This window comes from Phalacrocorax aristotelis, chromosome 1 (genome assembly GCF_949628215.1).
Source record: "Phalacrocorax aristotelis chromosome 1, bGulAri2.1, whole genome shotgun sequence".
Lineage (NCBI taxonomy): Eukaryota > Metazoa > Chordata > Aves > Suliformes > Phalacrocoracidae > Phalacrocorax > Phalacrocorax aristotelis.
The window spans coordinates 25,031,934-25,052,522 of record NC_134276.1 but is presented as its reverse complement, the minus strand read 5'-3'; the positions used below and the strand labels follow the sequence as shown (position 1 = coordinate 25,052,522).

Genomic DNA, 20,589 nt, shown 5'->3' with positions numbered 1-20,589 from the left:
TGTTTAAAGAAGTCTTTGTCTGCTTCCTCACCCTGATTGTGTGGCCTGTAACAGATTCCCCCCATCATGTAACCCTTAAAGTCCTCTCCTCTGTTCCTGACCTACAAACTCCCAAGCACACTGTCACCCACCCATCCCATAGAAGAGCTCCATACCCGTGAGGAGCTCCTTCACAATGATGGCAACCTCCACTCCTCACCTTCCCTGCAGGTCCCTCTTGAGGAGCATATATCTATCTATCTCAGCCCTCTGTGTGAGCTGTTAACACCAAGCCAGCTGCTCTGATGATGTTGTAATCTTATGACTGCATGCAGCACTTGACTTCCTCCTGCTTCTTTTCCAGAGTGCACATATTTGTATACAAACACTTAAGGTGGGTGCCTCTTCATCCTATTTCACAGTTCCTGAGGTCTCTCTTGTTCCCTTTGCCCTGCACCCTTTGCTTTCCACCCCAGTTCACTGCTACCTAACTGAACTATGGGGTCATAACCTCCCTCCACTGTCATTCCCAGTTTCAAGCTCTTAGCAGGCTGATAAGCTGGTTGGCAGATGTCTTACCCCACTTTTCATACTATTGAACATCTTTCCTTTTACATTCTTAAAAAAAATAAACAGTATAATGACTTACAATATTTGCTGAAGGAGCTGCTGTGAAGTTTGAACATTATGTTTACTATTCCTTTTAGCTGAAGCAATAGACAAAGGATTGGGTGATTCAGAAGAGAGTATATTAAAGGAGAAGGGATTTTCCTTCTATGGACAATTGATTCAAATCTATTTTAGGTAATTGCAGTGAATGAAAAATCACCAACTCACAAATAATTCAGCTACCTACTTCTGTGAAATTATTCTGCAGCCCAAATTTATCATGGAAACAACAATAGAAACAACAACTTCAGTGCTGATGCTCTGAAGCAGAGAAGAGAGGCATGCAAAAGCTAGGCCTGGAGAAAGAACTAGCTCTGATATTTAGAAGTGGGCATGGCTACAGGAGTCACTACTAAGAAAGTAAATTTGATTTACCATACAGCTCCACCAGTCTAATAGCAGGAATCAGCCAAAACTGCCTCCTGCTCTCCACCATGTATTCTTGACCCTTTCCTTATGCTGACACGAGCACCTACACCATGTTAGAAAGATTAACTGGCAGGATATTAACTGCATGGGAAGTTAGGGTGGGAGAGAAGGGGTTGGAGCATGGGGACAGGAACAAGAGGCTGGGGTGGGATTGCCCCTCGCAGGCACAGCTACCGCAATGCCACATCTGCTCATCGTCTGTTCAGCACCCACAGGAATTCAGTCTCTAGGGCTACCAACTCACAGCAAGTGTCAGAGCACTTAGCAATTGCTTAGAAACTCAGGAATGAACACAGACACTAAAGCTGGACAAGCACATGCATCGGAATTCTGGAGGTGTGGAGACTGCTTCCTACTGTCCACAAGGTCAATAGAGAGAAGAGAGTTTAAACTATTAATGAGTGCATGAAAAGTGACTGAAATACAAGAAGAATGTTAAGCAGCATTTCAGCTTATATTCTCCTCTACTAAGCACTTTTATATGCTTTATACACCTGAGGTAACATGTATATTATCACTTCCCTTATAATTACACATGTTCTTTTATGTATTTATATATAAACCCACAGCTTCTTCAGTGGTATTTTATATGCATAGAGGAAACCAGAAGAACTGTTAGTTCTTTCCCTGATCCTTTTGAATAGGAACTAGCTATATTGGAAAAAAACACACTCCTGGTGGTTTAGTAAACTAACAGTACTGCAACATCAGATACCACAAATTAAACTCTCGAAGTGGCTACTAATAGTACAACAGAATAGTTTTGTTTTTACTACAAGCAAGTTTATTAAAACCTTTATGGAATATATACCAATAATTATCTATGCCTATTTTATGTCTTGTTTCCAGACTATTTTGCCACAACTGAAGTTTTGCCACAAAAATGTATGCACTAAGACTGCACTCAAACTATTTGTAGATGTTTACGACAATAATTCAAACTTCTTAGTGGCAAGTGGCAAGTAAACTCATTCTGTAAATAAACTGAATTTTATAATAAAGCGTTTTGGATTCTCTCATGCTTTATTCCTCCAAATATGGTAGAAACAATTCAGGAAGGCCCTGAAGAGAGTAGCAAACATCAAAATAAACAAAAATCCTCTTGTAAGAGTTCTCAAGTCCCCAAAGTCATAAAACTTCCATTTTCCCTTCTAAGAAGAACTGTGTCAAAATGCAAATTCTAAAATGGTTACCACCAAGAACACAGCCCAAACACTCTGGTTTAATACCTTTCCCTACAGCTCTATGGAGAAGAGGATCAGATCTGCAGACAAATATAAAGAAGGTTGTCCTGGGATGTAACAGCCGCCGCCACTAATAGCCAAGTCACTTTTCTGCTGGCAATCACAGACTACTTAAAGCTGAAGAATACACTAAGCACCCTAATTTCAGGCTCAATGGATAGAGCAATCAATTCCCTTTATGTAGCAAGCCAACTTGAATTAATAGCATCCTTTGTCCAAGGCAGAGTCACATGCCAAGGCCTGAGGAGATGCTAACCTGCATCCCCAGGGCCCCCTAAAGGCAGAGGCTGTGGAAGTGGCCAGCTTTCTGCAGGTGTGTTAGGGTGAGACCTCAGTAGCAAGCAGAGAAGGTCCAAGCATGGTGCCAGCCCTGGCTGCAGTTTCTCCATCAGTGCCAGCCTGCCCTCCCACTTACCACAGCCACACGTCCCTGCCTCCTCCCCAGCTGCAGGCCACCCACCCGCTTCAGGCAAGAGCTGATCCTCTCCCTGCAGGGCAAGTTTGCAGCACATCAGCCTCTTGAATCAGCTCACTTTGGGCCTGCAAGAGTAGGAATGCCAGAGCAAGAGATGGCAGGGATGAAGGATAGGTTCTTCTTGTTCAGTCAATGTGTTTGTTTAAGTGGGCACTGAGAAACATGAAGGAGCCTCTTTCCTTCACTGCTATCTTGCCACAAGCACTAAGACTGATAGCATGGTATGCTTAGCATATTTAGCTTTAAACAGGTCTATGTTTGCCTGCAGATAAGCAACCCCCTGCAAAACAGCTGTTATCTTCCTGCACAACAAAATCTTACCACAATATCAAACCAGCGCACCACAGAACTTACACATAATGCAGACTTTTACCTAAGAAGCTGCCCACAGCCTTCCCTTTTTCTTGCTCACAGACATAGGACTTCACAAATATTCTCCGTAAAAAGGTTGAATTTTATTGCTAAAAGTATTACGTGGCAGCCAACAACCCCCCAGGCTTCACACTGGCCATCGAGGAGTTTCTTTTGCACCTGATGCCCTTCTGACAACATAACCTCTTTGGACGCTAGCACCGCGTTCAGCTCGGTACGTGAGGCACAAGCTGCAGAGCAGCTAGATTTCCTCCTGGGACTGTTCTGGGATGCTGCTGTGTTTGAGCCATACGAGCAATAACTGACGTGGGTGCCTGTGTGCGCCCAGGATTAAGCTGTGTCCGATGTTACCAGGACTAGTAAACAGTGAGTGGCTTTTGCCAGGGTGCTGGGCATGTGGGGGCACAATGAGATGGGCGTGCAGTAAGAGGATCAAGCAATGGGCTTTGTACAGCACAGAGGTGAAGAGGGTGATATACGATGATTTTGATGTGGATGGTGGCTACTGTGGAAGAAGACAGGGAAGCATGGGCCATGGGAAAGAGACCTGAAGTCCTAATACTGAAAAAGGCCTTATTCTGAGTCTGAACTAAATGCATGTCCACAGGAAAAAAATCTTGCCATTCAAAAGTAGCTAATCCCAAGCACTCAGAAACAAGCATTGTCACCCTTAAAATAAGGTCCTCCATACCATGAGAACTGGCAAATAAAATGTCCACCATGCAAAATGTGCCCTCTCATTTCAAGACACCTTAAATTCTCTCTAGTAACTGGGAGACTGTGAAATGCAGTTTCTGCCAGCCCACAGCTGACGTGAACACCTACCTGTGCCATTTGGATTCTTCTACAGAATGGTCTCCTCTAAGAAAGGAACAACAAACTTAATTGCTGATCTGATATAGAAACTGCAGAACCCAGCATTTACTATACTGATGGTACTCCAGATTCTTGTGGCTTAATTTTTAAACTTCTATTCTTCAGATTTTTTTAAATTATGAATTCGAAAAATGCATTTCCAAATTAAATTCAGACTAAACCTAAGCACCTGATTAATTAAAAAAGTAAAAACAGTCTAAGGGGAGACTAGATTCAAATTCACAACTTTTAGATTCACGTTATTCTTTGAATAATTTACAAATATTTGTTTACAAAAAGTATTCTGCAATATTTCCATGACAAATCTAAAGAGGAGACTCTTAATCACGTTACTTTTGGTGAGACCTATTTTATTCTCATAATCTTACTGACCTCAGTGGGCCAAGTGAGCACTACTCACCTTGAGTAAGCACGGCCATTTTAGCAGTAATTTCAAAAAGAAGTAATGCGAATGATCAATGCAATTGTTGACTAATGCAGAGTTGATCAAAAATACTTGCAAACTGAAAATAATATCAGAACACAAATGAAATCAGTTTTAAAAAAATAGATTATTCTTATCTGCCAGCTAGCGAATCTCGGTTCTGATCCTACCTCCAACACATTACAGGAATATTTTCCAGAACTGCATGACATGCACGGTATCTTATTGGCATGTGCAGAGCAAAAGTCTGTTCTGAGAGCTGCACAAAGGAATATTTTGAGGTTTCTCAGTTTGGTGGGATGATTCAAAGGCCAGACTGTGACTCGGCTTTTTTGTCCCCTAGGAACAAGAGTGCATGCTCGCCGAGAACACACCACCAACTGTATCATCCTGATTACAATAGTTAACAGGTGCCTAAAATGAACTGACTCCAGTGCCCATCAATTCCCTGCCTCCTTAGCTGGTTGATGAACACGAAAATCCAAGCAGCATGATAGATGGACACCCCTGCAAGTGCTATGTGACACAACTGAAATCCTGCCCAGCTTGTCAAGAATGCTAGTTTGTTTAACACCTTAGATGATAGCAAAATCAGAGAAAATTGTCATCCCAGGTAGAATAACTGAGTACATTTCATGGTATGGTACAGGCAATGGGTGCGGCTGGCAATCTATTAGAAAATGTTAGTGCTTTGTGTAAGCCAAAACACAGATCAATAGAAAGGACTTGTTCTGGTGTGACTATATAGCCACGGGATGATAAATGCTATTTACAGCTACTGTTTTAAAGTGCCAATTTACAGAAACATACACAGGCAGCACCTCTACACTATTACCATTTGAACAAAATATATACTGTAGGACCCAAACTTATTTTTCTTTTAAAACAGTATGTTAGACCTCTTTCTACTAGGTAAATGCCACAGCATATTTATAGCTTACTTCTGCTCTTGGGTATGCAGACACAGAACCTATTCTCTGAAAAAACATGTTCCTGTGCATGCATGTGCAGGCTTCCCAGCAGTTTCTCAAGCAAGGAAAGTGTTTTCCTCTGCTCCACCCATCAGATAGCAGAGCTGAAGAAAGCCCTAGGTCTCCTGAACTCCCTACTGTCGTCTTATCAAATTGTTTGTTCTTCAGCTAGAAAGGATATGTACAGATTTATGAACACAGCCTTCCAGGCTGAAAGCAAAAAAAGAAATTGGCAACAAGTTTAATTCAACCCGGATTAATTGATTGTATTTCCTCTTACTGTTTATTCAAATACAGTAGAAAGTGTGTTTATCAGCTAAAAGAATGTCAGAAATACCAATTATTCATATAATATTTCCATTTCTCTGAAACAGAATTTCATTTAAGGACTTCTAATTTCAAACTAGAAACATCTTTGCTGTTCTGAAATACTTTCAATATACTTCAAAGTAGGGGAAAAATAAAAGATTAAAATGTTATATTTAATTCCATAATATAACCATTTTTATATTCTTAAGTGCTAGTTTTACTTAGTCATAAAGTTACAGTAGTTTATTACAAAAATAATGCCAGAACTGATTTGATTTCTGCACCATAAAGGGACTTGTTTTTCTTCTGTCATAAACTGTGACTAGCTTGTTATAAAATGTGTTGTCACAATACATACTTATGTTCTCAGCGTCTGATTAACATTAGTCCAAAAAGGCAACTAAACGATAAAATTCTTTTCCAGTTCTTCTGGGATCAGTGATTTGAATGAATATACACTACATATTTTAGAAGGAGGGTAGATAAGCAATGCTGTTTAGGTAATTGAATTATTCCCTGGTGGCTTCACACTTGTGGTAGAAAAACAGATTCAAACAAGCACTACAGTGTTACTGAGGTCACAAATAACCTGGAAAAATACGGTTTCTACAGATATCATTTAATGAAGACAAGCCTTGCATGTCACACATCTAATATAGTGTTATTTTTATTTCTTTGCAGGTATTCAGATACATACCTTGTATTAAGCAAATTTTGTATTTTTTTTAAACCATAGAATTTTAAAATACTAGTCTTTTATGCAGAAGTTATTAAATTATAAATAGTGGGATAATCAGAACCTTACTGTATCTGTAGCCACATTGGATTTTTCCAGAGACATTGTGTTCTATCTCCTAAAAACAGTTAATTATGGAGATCTAGCACTGTTAATACAAGCTTCTACAGAAAAGGCATATGCTGTTCATGTATTTTAAATTAAGAAACAAATTTCTGCCAGAGTTATCCCATGGCCTTACCTAATCTGAATATATTTGCAAGCACTAAATTTTATTCAGAAATCTTTATTACATAATATCACTAAAAATTCGAAGAGTGATTGATTTAAACAGCAATGGAAATCAGGAACAGCAATACTGAAAAGACCAAGGAAGACTAAAATGCCATTTGTTTACATTCTGCAAAACCCAGCCTGGATTAGGTAAACAGATGGATTCCTTCTGGATGGGAATATTGCATAAGATTCTGAAATAAAGCATAGAGGGTGGGAAGTGCAGCTATAAGCAACTGATGTTTTGCTTTTCATCACATTAAAATAATGACTTTCAGACCCGAAGTATAATCATTATTTTTTGTCCTCAGTGCACAATTAATAAAAACTAACTTCTGAGCAATGCCACACCCTTGTGATAAAACAGCATTTTCAAAAATATTTAGATAAAGCCTGAACGAATCAAATAAACATGTAGGCAGGAAATGCTGTTTGGAATGCACTCCCTGCAATGTACTATTAGAGAGAGCCAAAAAGCAGCCTAACTTCAGAATTCAATCAAGCAAAATCTAGTATAATCTCATTACAGCCTTTGCAGTTAATGAAACCTAGTCAAATCTCTGACATTCTGATTTTTAGAGCTGACGAAATAAAAAATTATTTGGCTTATTGAACACAAACATACAAAAATATACGATTTTATCCTTTAGGTTATCCTAGCTATTTACCAAGCAATGCGTAATATGAAAAGATTACTCTTCTGCTACTCACTATTGCTCCAGGATTTCAGTAAATATTTGATACTGATTTCAAAGAAGCCTGAATCCTGCTGGCTAGCCATGTCTGCTGCATACAAAGAGGCTTCTATAATTCTGAGCAGCTGAAGTGGCAGGTACTATGTATGTAGATGTGACTGTCACCAGTTAGTGATGTAAACGAGGGGTCAGAGGAGGAAATGAAGTCTCCGCAGATCCACTTCTTCCGTTCATGGTAGGTAAGCTCATTAAAAAAAAAAAAAGGGTGCTCAACAACAACAACAAAAATACACCATGAGATTTCTGTCCTTTGCTCTTCCTCCAGGGCTCGTACTTAATTTTATCTGCAGAGTATTTTATTCCCTCACCCCTTCAGCATGTATTTTCATTTATTCCATTCCACAACTAGGCAATTTTCTCCCAGTCGGTTAAGGCATATGCAATACCACACCACTTGTTCCGTAAGCACAGTTAGAGTATCTTCCTGAAGGGTGTCGGAGCTGTGCTTTTAATAACGTGCAGTCTGCCTGTCTGAAGCTTTTTTTCCATCAGAAGCTGACAGCCCGAGCATATGCACCTCCTCTGGCGAACCGAGTATCAACTTGAAGCCCCACTGAAACCGTCTCTTCTGCAGCTGGCGGAATTTCACACGTACTGTTTAGCTTTAGGAAAGAAACCACCCTCTAATGAATATCCTCTGCATGCTCTGGTCAGCTGCTCTCCTTCTGCCCGTTTCCAAGAAGAGCACGCTGAACTATACACAACTGCATCATGCTGCGGTAAAGCAGAGCTGCACCCATATATCTGATTGCAATGACGCTGGGAAAAAAAAAGGCTCTCCCTCAGCCCAGTTGCACAAGACAAGCACTTCCAGAGCACTAAAACCACAGCATTCAGACTGGCTGCTTCTGCGTTTCTTTCATTGCTACAGGAAAACGTGCTGTCATTTTTTTCTTGACTTTTTTTTTCCCCCTTAACAAAGATGAGAGACAGCAAGCTGAATTCATAATGGCAAATAAAGCAGAGAGCTCGCTGCTTGGTATTCACCTCCGAAAGAGCCACAGAAAATTCTCAGTTTGATGTCATTTTTATCTTGAATAATGTTTTGTTAAAAAGGAACTGAATTCACATAGGGAATTAACATAAGGAAATGAGGCAGAAGCAATTCGCTGCTTGTTAACCTCTCTGTATTTTCTACAAAATACTTAACTGCCAGCTACATTTTCCATATTCCTAAGGTTTTATTTCAAATAATCACAGTACATCACTATGCATATTTTAACAGTAATGAAGAAGAAGAATAAGAACAATCAGTTTCCCAAATATTTTTTGTTTCATATGTTCTTGGTATCATCCTTCCAGATATTATTTCCCAGGAATAACAGTACTTCTTTTCTCACTTAGTGGAATAAATTTCCCACAGCTTCTCATAATTACGGTATCTGAGCCAAAATAGAGCTTGTCTGCTGATGATTCTTCTAAAAACTTTGTCAGCAATTATATTTGCACATTATTTTTAGTTTCAGTATGCAGAATATTTGATGTTTGGATTGGAAACTGAGGAACACAAGGGTCACTGAGACCAAACTCCTGTGGTTCTCACTGAAAATATGCTAAATGTCTTCTGTAAACATACCTCATCTAGAGATAAGGTTTTGTCTCCTCACTAATGGAAGGCTGTTGTAGAAACTCACTTCAAATACCTTTCAATTTCTAAATGAATTTACTCAAAACCAGTTTACAGCCTTCTGTGAACATGGTCTATCAGAAATGTTCATAGTATCTCAGGTTTGATCTCACCAGCTATCAAAGAGATCTGATCAGCTCTTCCTCCCTATACTGTTAAATATCATCCCACTGCTGTCACTCTGGGCCCCCCATTTCTTTTCTGAGACCCCCCCAGCCCCAGCCCCCTCCACTGACAGTGCCTCCTCGTCGTACCATCCCATTTTAACCAGCATGCTCCAACTTTTTACAATTAAAGTTAAATTTAATACCAAATATGGCAAGTCCCAAGCCCTAGGACTGATGACTTCCTACTGTCTCACTGATTTTTCAGCAGAGACAACGCCAGGTAGGTTTGGAAGTCCTTATTCACCCTCACAAATGCTGCATTAATTCCTATGTTCAAGGATTTAAGTAATAATTTCTGCTGTGGTGCTACATCAAATGCTTTTCTGAATATGACAGATATATTAATTTTATCACAATTCTTGTTGAAAATAAAAATATAACATTAATTTGCAAATAGTTGTCTTTCCTAAATCTGTACTGGTTTTTATCCAATTCTCAATTAAATCCACACCCTTAAATATAATCTCCCACCAAATTTGTTGTGGTTTAGCTGCAGTCAGCAATCAAGCACCACGCAGCCGCTCGCTCACTCCTCCTCAGTGGAATGGGGGACAGAATCAGAAAGGTAAATGTGAGGAAACACATGGGCTAAGATAAAGACAATTTAATAGGTAAAGCAAAAGCTTCACATGGAAGCAAAGTAAAACAAGCAATTCAATCGCTACTTCCCATGGGCAGGCAGGTGTTCAGCCGTCTCGAGGAAAGCAGGGCTCCACCACAGATAACAGTTACTTGGGAAGACAAACACCATCACCCTGAACATCCCCCTCTGCTTTCTTCTTCCCCCAGCTTTACATACTGAGCATGATGCTATACAGTATGGAATATCTCCTTGGTCAGTTGGGGTCAGCTGTCCCGGCTGTGCCCCCTCCCAGCTTCTTGTGCACCTGGCAGAGCATGGGGAGCTGAAAAAGTCCTTGACCAGTGTAAGTGCTACTTAGCAACAATTAAAACATCTCTGCATTACCACCGTTTCCAGCACAAATCCAAAACAGAGCCTCATACTAGCTACTACTAAGAAATTTAACACTGTCCCAGGTGAAACCAGGATAAAAGCCTTGAGCGTGGCTGAGGGCAAGCAGCATCCCTGTTGATATAGATAATTTTTCCCCCATAAATTCTGTGGTTTATATTTACAAGGCATAATCTCTCTTCTGATAGATTTATCAGAAATTTTATTACCCAAGCTGCAACTTCATGTCAGCTCTTCTGTTATTATGAATGGGAAGTTATCTGGTTTTTGTAATGTGAATTTGAAGATCTCTGAGGTTTTTTCCACCTCATAATTGATTTTTCATTTTGTTTGTGTTGCTCCTCCTACATCTGTTCCTCTACAAGGCCCCATCCTCATAGAAAATAAAGGCAAGACATTCACTTAGTTAGTGGTCATACCTTATTCTTTCTTTCTCTCTCATCCTCACTGGATATCAGACCCTTTAAAATCAATGTTCTTGTTTCAAAATTGTAAAGGACCAAGGATATTTAACCATTTGCTTTAATTCTTTCGCATATTCTTACTCAGCTGTACTTTTGATAGTTCTCATTTTCAACTGACACCCTCTAACCTCCAAGCCACAGCTGCCTTCACTAACAGTGCAATGGGAACTCTTCCAATAACTCTGCAATCCTCTTCCATAAGAATGGTGGAGCATTCAGTGAAATGACTGGCAGATCAGTCTAAGACAAACAAAATAAAGTGCTTCTTTCTTCAGGAAGTTGTGAGCTTCTGGAACTTGTTGCTGCTGGAGGTCGGGGAGGTAGACAGCATTAGCAGCTTCAAAATGCTGATAATAAACACAAATTTAGGTCTATAAAGGATGCTAAAAGGACCAGGCAGGAAAGTACTTCCCTCTAACATCCCTAATACAGCAATGCATGTGCTGGGGCGTATGAGAAGGATGGGCTGCAGGAAGTGGGTAAGCCCGTGTGAACTCTTCCCAAACAGCATCTTTTGCTGCTGCTGTTGGGAGGAGAACACCAGGTGAGTGCTGGGACCCGCTGGGATGCTCCTGAGGGTCTCACGTTTCCCTCCCAGGCAGAGTGAAAAGTCCAAGGTTTTGTTGCTTGTTTGGTTTTGGTGCTTTCAAGCTAAAGAAATTTCAGACATCTCCCTTAGGGAAGTACCTGCTTTCTTCATTGTCACTAACCACTTCCTTTTATTTCTCATAGTTTGTCTTTTCAAAACTGCTGGCCTATCCTTGCTTATCGCAAATCAGCTTGTACAAACATTATCCAATAATGTTCCTGTCACTTGTCCTTCTTGCTCTTCACCAGTTACTAAGTCTCACAATCTCTTCTTGGCTTTGCAATCCTCTGGCAAAGAAATAAATGGGCTATCACTTCCAAGGATATCTGGATTTGACTACTGTAAGTAGAGTTTGTGTCTGGGATATCACCCAATGCCTACCCGCACTTCCCTGTGGACTAACATTAAGAAGGTTATAGCTACATTCAGTCTTCTGTCTAGGAGTGGCAGATCCCCCAACAGCTTTTCGATTGACTTCCTCCAAAGTGATGTGGAGCCAAAGTAATTCCATTTCATGTACAGTAGTCTTTTTTCAACATTGCATCACAACATTAATACACAATGCAGAATCTCACTGCTTTCACCTTTTAGTATTCTTCCTGAAGAACACGTTTATCCATTGTGCACTTCCACTGACAATACACTGCTGTACTAAAATATTCAATGACTGAATGTAGGTCATAAGAAAAAGCATATTAAAGAAAAACACCACCACTCTTAGATTGCATATTTTTGGCATGGTATGGAAGAGCTCATACAGGCTACAACTTGTATGTTATGCTTCCTGATCTCACAATTGTCCTAAGGAGAGGTACAGACTAAGGAACTGCTTTCAGTCCACAGAGCAGTCTAATGAGCTACAAGAGGAAAAACTGCCCCACTACTTTCATACAGGCATTTCCAGCACAGTATTCAATACAACTGTTAAAGTTTACTTTGGGGTTGATACTCCTCCATTATCAGTTCTGCTTTAGAAAGTACCACCCAGAACATAAATGCCCTCAAGTTTAACTTTTGCTCTAACAGCTTCTTTAAAATTAAAAGTGTAACCAATTTAAATCATACTAATTTCTATCACTAAATAGTAATAAAATATTTTTTAAAACTTTTAAATGCTAAACCTCATTTCAATATTCACCAGTCTAAATCTGCTCCAATGGGACATCCTCCAGATAATATCATGGTTTTGCTCACACTTTGGATACACTCCTAAAACTGGTATAACACACAGAAATGGCAGAAACAGCAGCATTCTCATCTAACGCTACAAACTTATTTTAGGGAGGCTGACAAGACTAAGAAGTTTTGAAGTTACACAGCTTCCACCATAACTCTTGTTGACTTTATGATATTTAGAATTTGGTTATGTATTCCAGGTTGTTAAAGACAGACAGACATAGGTATATAAAATCTGCCAGTGTAAGCAAGATTTCTGACGATGAATATTACGGTCTTACGTATTTACAAATACAGTGGGCTTTTTTTTTTAAATATTACTACATGGGAGTTCATGATAAATTAATGACACCGTAACATTTTTTTCACCGTAAGAAATTCATAATGTAAGGCTTTTCATACATCTACCATGATGAAGCACCTGCTGATTACCATGATAACAGAAGCACTATTTCAATTATAAACATTTGTATGTAACTCAAACCCCACATTCATGACGTGCAGTGCACCCTCTGTTCTCTCATCTACTTTCTGGGATCAGAGGTAGCACACATCCAAGAACTTTGGGTACCTGGCTTATATCCTTCTCTGGCTGAAAAAAAGTCTGTTGAGTTTCCACACCCCAACTTTGGAAAAAACAGGTTGGGAGAAGCTGTTCATCAGTACGGTCAGAAGTGTTCTTGTGAGTAGAATACTGCATGAACAGCTATTGTCACTACAAATCATCTGAAAAAGACTTCCAAAACCTTCACTCAGTAAAAGAAAATGAATAACAAAAATACATACTGCTGGAGGTATTCACAGTATCTATTTTGAGGCATCCAGCTTAGTTGCCTACACTGAGAGGTGAGTGCCTTCAGCATGACTCAGGAGTTCCCAGGAGTTCCAGTACAGTGCACAATTATTTTCTGAAGCAGCCTATTTCTCTTCACTGTCTACACATGATACTTAGGATAACTACTTCTGTAAATCAGGTACTTTATTTAGATTCTTAATATTTAGTACCATAGGTACCCATTTTGTTTACATTTTTGGTGATTAGTATTTTTAACAGTAATACAGGCAGTTTAGTCCTCTACGTTCTGAGCAATGCTTGCACGAATCCTTAAAAAAGCACATGGAGATATGAATATAGCACAGTCCTTGCACAATCTTTCAGGGTTCATGTTAGCTTGATATGAAAGGACCTATTTGGATTTTGCAATCTGAACTCTTCAGAATCTGAGGCTAAATGCAAAGACTAGCTGAAGGCCTCTAAGGGATAACAACAGGTATCAAAGCAAGTATAAACTAGAGATTCAGATTCTGTACAAGTAATTTCTTTCCTAGTGTTCACACACTGATTGTCTCCTAGTTGCAGAAATCAGTAAGCAGAACAGTGTGTTCCGTATTTGTTGCTACCAGAATGAGTCTTTTAACGTAGGTAGCAGGTGATTATATTTTTGAACTTTTATTCAAACTCCGTCAATAAAGAGCAGTGACTGTATTTAGGATGCACAAATACCTGCTAACAGTACAAAGCCTCTCTTGGGACTGCAGTGATACATCTTTATAACCCAACCTCTCCTACAGTGTTATCCTGCAAGAGAGGAGTGCTTCAGCCCGAACCTAGCAAAAACTTCAGCAAAACCCAACTTTTTTTTGCCCAGCTTGTGCTTAACACCTTGCTTCTACCTTTGCTAGGTGTCAATCATTCTGCTCCTGCCAGCTCCCCATAGCTTCCAGGTAGTGATGTGGACACAGATCCCAAGCCCAAAAGTAGCTTTAGTGACTACTGGAAGTTTTAACATGGATTTTGATTTTCTATGGCTTCACCAAGTCATATAAATTTTCCTCCTTAATTTCAGTCAAACGCCATGTCCTTTTAGCCAGATAGTGCTGTATGCCAAATAATACCTGTGTTTCTGATTTTCATGGACTCAGCTTGGATTTACATGGGTACAGTTTGTATAAAAGTTTGGCTTTCTGGAATTTTTCCCCCAAGGAATAACTAAGGGCTGCTTATTAGGGTCTCTGTGGTTTTGATATGGCTTAGTCTTTTGGGGCAAAATAAAGCAACCCTACAAAAAGTGATTCCCAGATCGATTTGATTCCTGTGTGGAACACACCTAACAGATGAAAACAAAAAGGATCTATTATGTGATCATGTCCTGGGATATATTGCATTGCACTCATGATTCCACATTTGCTTGTTTAATAAAACTACTTGCAACCTCTTTATGATCTACTCTTGAAAGACTGCACTAGCTTTCAGATGGACACTGGTCATAGTCGAACGGTATTCAGGTGCCTAAATATAGGTTTCTAGTGTGATTATAGATACCCTAAGGTATGTGAGCTATTCATAGAGACTGGCAGATCCACAGCCTTATGAAGCAGTTGGAGCCTTTCTCCTAGACACCTATGTTTAGGTATCTGATTTGTTCCTAGGAATAAAAAAAGAAACAATGAAAAAAAAGATGTGTCTCTGTATTATTTGTGAAGCGACAAGTCCATGCATAAGTCGGCAATAAAAAGAATGATATTTTTACATTCAAGCAGAAAAAACCAGAGTATTTATATGTAGTGAGTTTATTTTCTTCAACTTGGCATTTGTTGAGTTTATGCACTTCTTTCCTTATATTAAAACATTTACATTTTTTTTGTGCTTTTCGTATTACAGTTTGCATAACACAAAAGAATTCAAGCCAAACATGTACACATGCTTTACTAATGTCCTCTGTTAAAATGAAAATCAAAATTGTTACCTAAATCAACTGAACTCTATGTACCTATAACATCCCATAATTTAACACGGTAAAATAAACATCTTGCTAGGGTCCAAATTAAAAGTACAGAGTGACAGAAAGCACTGCACAAAATAAGATTTCATTAAGCAAACCTAATTTAATGTGATAAGCTCTAAATAAAGCAACAGAAATCCTTCTTAGTTTATGTCTCACTAGTTTTACTGCACTATTTTGTTTTGTGTTTGTAACTGACTGTTAAGATATTGCCACCTAGTGATGAAAAGCAAAACAAGCAGAAGCAGTAGAACAGTAAATAATGCATAGGGAATACATGTTTACATTGTAGACTGTCAGAATGGAATATAGAAGAATAGAAATGAAGCACACAACTGTATTTCTGGAGAAAGGATACCAGGCAATTTGGGTAAAATTATATAAAATATTTTCACAGAAGCCTACTAAACAGAATTTTAAAGAATAAAATTAAAATATTTTAATAGATACATGATAGATTCATGTATCACCCAGCCGCCATCCTCAGCTTGTTCAGTGAATTTGTAAGAGTAATTCAATAGGTTGTAAGGGGTTTGTGATTTATCTGTAAATAACAAATGATAACAACCTACTAGGCATTTTGCAGAGGATTAATTAGTTAATGTTGGAATTATGTCTTCAAGATTCAAAGTATTATTACCCTTCCCCTGACAGCTTTGGAGCTGTCAAACTGACATGTCCTCTTAGGACTCCACTGTTCACCTCTGAGTTTCTCCCTAGCTGAATGTCCTCTGGAAGCATCAGCCAGCCAGGAAAAAAACTGTGTTTGCCCAGAGCTACCATACATGTGCTAAAAATATACCATCTTATAAGCCAATCTGAAATCTGCACCGCTACCACTGGGGCACAGATTCAGGCAACACCAACACAAGAAATACTGCTGTGCAAGTCAAAATGCAGCCTGCGTCCTGCAAGCACAGCCTACAGGCATCAGGAGGCATGAAGAATAACGAGTGATATTTTCTTCTTGCTCTTCACCTTAGTTTCCAGGCACCATCCCTAAACAAGCTGTTTCCATTACTAGAATCCTATAAACTTATTTCCTTCTCAGTTTTGTTACAAATCCTTATCTATATTTTAGAGACAAGATTACGTAGTATACTCTCCAAACGTCCCAGTCAGGACTTCCTCATAGCAGAAATTTCCAAACAGCCATTGATGGCGCCTCTAATTTTGGGTGCTTGTTTCAGAGATGAGATTTAGTAACTGAGCCCCACCCACTCAAAGTACAATTTGCAAGGAAACTTAGGCCTAAGAGATTGGTACCAGGTCACACAGAGCCTAGGACTGAGGGAACGCAGGGGTTGTGGCTGTCCCTCTTCCTCAATTTATGAAATTTCATTACACAATGCACAGACTGAACCACCCAAATACTAAAAAAATTTAGAGCTGTAATTAGATCGTAATCAGGGCCTCTTCCACTTCCCTTCTGCAATGTAGCTGCATCTCTCCTACCCTCCTCACAGCAAGCTCTACAGGAATGCAGAGAAGTGGAAGCCAGGAAGGGGAAGGGCTGGAGCATGCCCGTCACTAGATAGAATTATCAAATGGTTTGGGTTGGAAGAGACTTTTGAAGATCATTTAGTCCAACCCCCTGCCATGGGCAGAGACATCTTCCGCTAGATCAGTTTGCTCAAAGCAACCTGCTTGTTTCTACACAGTCTGTAGGCATGGCTAAACAATTACTGCATGTTGCTATAGCTGACATCTTAAAGACTTCTCAGCTTTTCTTCCTCTCATTCTCATGCTCACCATTAGCAGGCAGAGATTTCCCCCTCTTCTCCCAGGGCCATGGCAGCAGGGCAAACCCCCTCTTCCTTCCCTCCCGCCCCAGGGATGCAGGAGGCAGCCAGCTGGGGACCTGCCAGGGAAAAGGAAAAGCTCCTGACTCTTCAGAGAGGTGACAGAGATGTGATGGGAAGCAGAGAGAGGCAGACAGAGGGAGGGGGATTGTACCCACTCAGAGTGGCAAGCTGATGCCAAAACCAAGGCACCCCTGACCCACACAAAAACCACATCACATGCTTTAGTTTTCCAGATTTTATCTCCCTTGTAGAATGTCATGTTCAAAATACCCATTTTCCGTAAGATACCTCACTGCAACATGCTGCACATGTATGGTGTTTCCATTGATTATGTAATTAGGAGGAGGAATTTTCAGTGCAGTAGCTCCAATTTGCACTCAAATACTAGTCCACCCCTCACACAGTTCTTATCTCAATGAATGCACTTCCTGCAGTGTGATTTTTTAACACAAATATTTTCCTGACTCTCAAATACATTTACACATCTATTTTCTTTCTCTTAATTCTGCCACAGCAGTTCTTAAAGCTTTCCCTGGCTTTAAATAAGATGCTGTGATAAGCTACTTGCTTACTTGTTCTTTTTTTAAACTTTCCTTTCCATTCTCTAGTTTTGTCTTTAATTATTAACACTTCTTTTCTGGCTGACCTATTTGGATACTCACACCTCAACATTTTCATTACTCTGTAGAAAGGTATCCTTCTGCGTATGTCCCTTATGTTCCACTAGCAATGTCAGCCTTCGAAGAGAAGTTGATTGATTTCTTACTTCTTCCATAAAATGAGAATAAACATGTTGAAAGGGTTTCCACCAACTTCCATCTACTACAGATCAAGATAAGGGATAACAAGATGGACACGGATCAGACTGCACTACATTTGCTGCCTCTTACACCTTCCTATCACGTATCACGCTCTGCCTGCTATCAGAGGGAGGCCATCACAGCAGCCAGGCACCGGGTCTGAGCTGGCACACATGCGCCCGTGTAATGTAAACACCTCCACAGTTCCCTCAGACAGGTCTTATGCATATAGCGTTCACTCTGAATTATTCAAAAAAGTGCTACATCTTGCAATGCCTGCTTAAGCATTACCCAGCTGAAACAGGGAAACTGAGTGCCGTCAGGATTAGCTGACCTTAGATAACTAACAACAGTTTTTACCACTCTCTGAAATGATGAAGTAGTATCAAACTGTATGTATCACTGCATCAATTTTCCCCACTTCCCTGACGCATACTGCCACATGCCACCTCAAAGACAACTGTACATCCTTCAGAAGAAGACTCAGGCCCTTGCCGAGAGTGAAGTGCTTGGCATAGCTGGAGCCTTGGCTAATTACAGGATAAGGAACTTTTTTCTCATTTTACTCAGAAGTGCTAACAGAAAGATGCAAAGTTCAGCTCAGACTAGTGCTACCTCCAGTTAGACCAGGGACCTAATGACTCAGCTGGGTAACACCTACAACTTTCAAAACTTCTTTTTTGTTTCAAGGTGGGAAGAAGCAATGCTACAAAAATCAGGATTACCTAAGAAGTCATGCCAGGTGGTAGACCAAAAAAAAAATTTTTCTTTCCCTGACTGCCATGTATAAACAGGGCATGCACATGAACTTATATTGCTTAGCTCGCTTGACACCTTTAATAGCTAGGCTGTCAATCACCATGCCTTTCATCCTTTTGAAAATATTTCTGTATATACAAAGTAAACATAAATAGCTATCAGCAAAAGTCTTCATGACTCAAACCACTGGCTGTTTTAGAGCAACTTCATATAAATGACTGCAGTGAGGTTATGTCAGGAAAAATCAGGCCATACGATTTTACAGTGAAGTTTCTGTTTCTCATGGTTGTTTTTCCCTCATGTTCCTCCTTATTATGTGCAGACAACCCTTTGGTTACAGCTCCTGCCTTAGGGCTCTCCTGTTACTACTCAAATTATTTACTCTGTTCTTCAAAGACTGATGCCAGTAAACCATCTCAATCCTAATCAGTTGTTGAAGGGAAAGTGTCTTGTTTTATATAGTTTTGAAATCCCTTTCCGTATAACCCTCCTAGGCAAGCACTGCTGAGACACAGCATATGGGGTTTGCTGTGTAATACCCTTACTTGCACAATGGCATGCTTAGACGCTGGCTAGATGGGAGGAAACTGGTTAAAAAAAAAGAAGGCAACAAACCTCGTTGCTCTTACATAAGAACACTTGTTCTGACTTGCAAAACCTCTTCTGTATTTTTTTGAAGTATAGGGAAGCGATTTTTTTTTTTTTTTCATTAAAACATTATCTATAAGGATGTATTGTTTCACTTTTTGAAGCAAGCGGTAGCAGGAAAGATCACAATTTCAGAGACAGTTTTTCTTTACTGTTTTTTTCTCCCACTCAATATAGTACTTTTTAACTGATGAGCACTTGTGCAAGGGCTCTCCCTTGCTGTGGTGAAGGTTTTGCAACAGCAGTTCTTCCATCTGGGCACAGGCAATAGATTAATAGAGCTGAAGCATCCTCCGACTTGCTGCTGCTCTACAGAAGCACCAGTGTCCTCACAGAGGCCAAGTTAAATATACGTGCAGTCTTTGTAGTTGGATCTTTTATATCCTTCAGAGTCCATCCCTTCCTGCTAACCTTGGTTTTCTGAGAGCTACGAGGTCTAACACAGCTCCCTGCTTATGTGCAAAAAAGGCAAATGCCCTTCCTGTTTAAGAGGGTAAGGTTACTCAAGGTTTCTCTCATGCTACATTTGAATTGAAATTGCAACTTTGTAAAAAAAATTGTACAAAACAAAACTTACAATCTGGTTTTTATTAAGTAAAAGGAAAAACACTAATTTGGGCATGGTACCCAAAGAAGAGAGCACAAAAAGGTAAGTCACATTTAAAACTGAATTATTTCCTAGTGAAGACAGTGGTAATTATAGTTAATTTAACTACACTTAAAATGATCAATGATTTTGAGTCACCACAGGCTACATTTTCAAAGGTATTTAGCTCCTGAAAGACCTAACAGTTGCTTTGTAGATTATTAAGTACCTAATCTGGTTAAGTATCAAACTCCTAGTACTTGTTTGTCCACCGCATCATTAAAAGCTTTGAAAATGGAACCACTTTTTTTTTTTAATTTACCAAAATGAGTAGACCTCATCCTCTCCCATGATTTCTTCTTGCACCAGATCACCAGAAATAAATAGTTTATTTCTTTTTTGTCTCTGGATTGGCTTCTCAGCCGTGAAATGAAATATAAAATAAAGGACATATAACTGAAAACAATCCACTGACACAGAAAACTTTTATTCAAGTATTTGAATGTGATGCTTAGAACCGGAGGAAACCCAGTTAACTTTTAAAACAATCTAATTCAAAAGAGAATGGTGATCATAAAAAATAACAACTAGGATCCATGTGCTTTGAAACCTTGCCGTGGAGCAGTAAGCAGCACTGGGCTGCAGTTCTGGATGTGGAACTTGAGCTTACACTTGGCCAGGTACTGGTGCTCAGTGACAC

General features: G+C 39.6%; 1 protein-coding gene across 3 annotated transcripts in view; it reads right to left on the bottom strand.

The window, feature by feature from the left end:
• The window catches only part of FRY (FRY microtubule binding protein), a 199,589-nt gene that overhangs the window by 169,708 nt on the left and 9,292 nt on the right, over positions 1-20,589 (bottom strand). For 2 of the 3 annotated variants that reach the window (XM_075084750.1, XM_075084760.1), the window contains exon 1: positions 7,469-8,292. The exons of the other annotated variant lie outside the window; for it this stretch is intronic. In XM_075084750.1, the coding sequence (XP_074940851.1) occupies positions 7,469-7,538 (70 nt within the window). In that variant the 5' untranslated portion in view covers positions 7,539-8,292. Of the gene's footprint in view, positions 1-7,468; positions 8,293-20,589 lie in introns of those variants that run through there. 3 annotated transcript variants of the gene reach the window in all.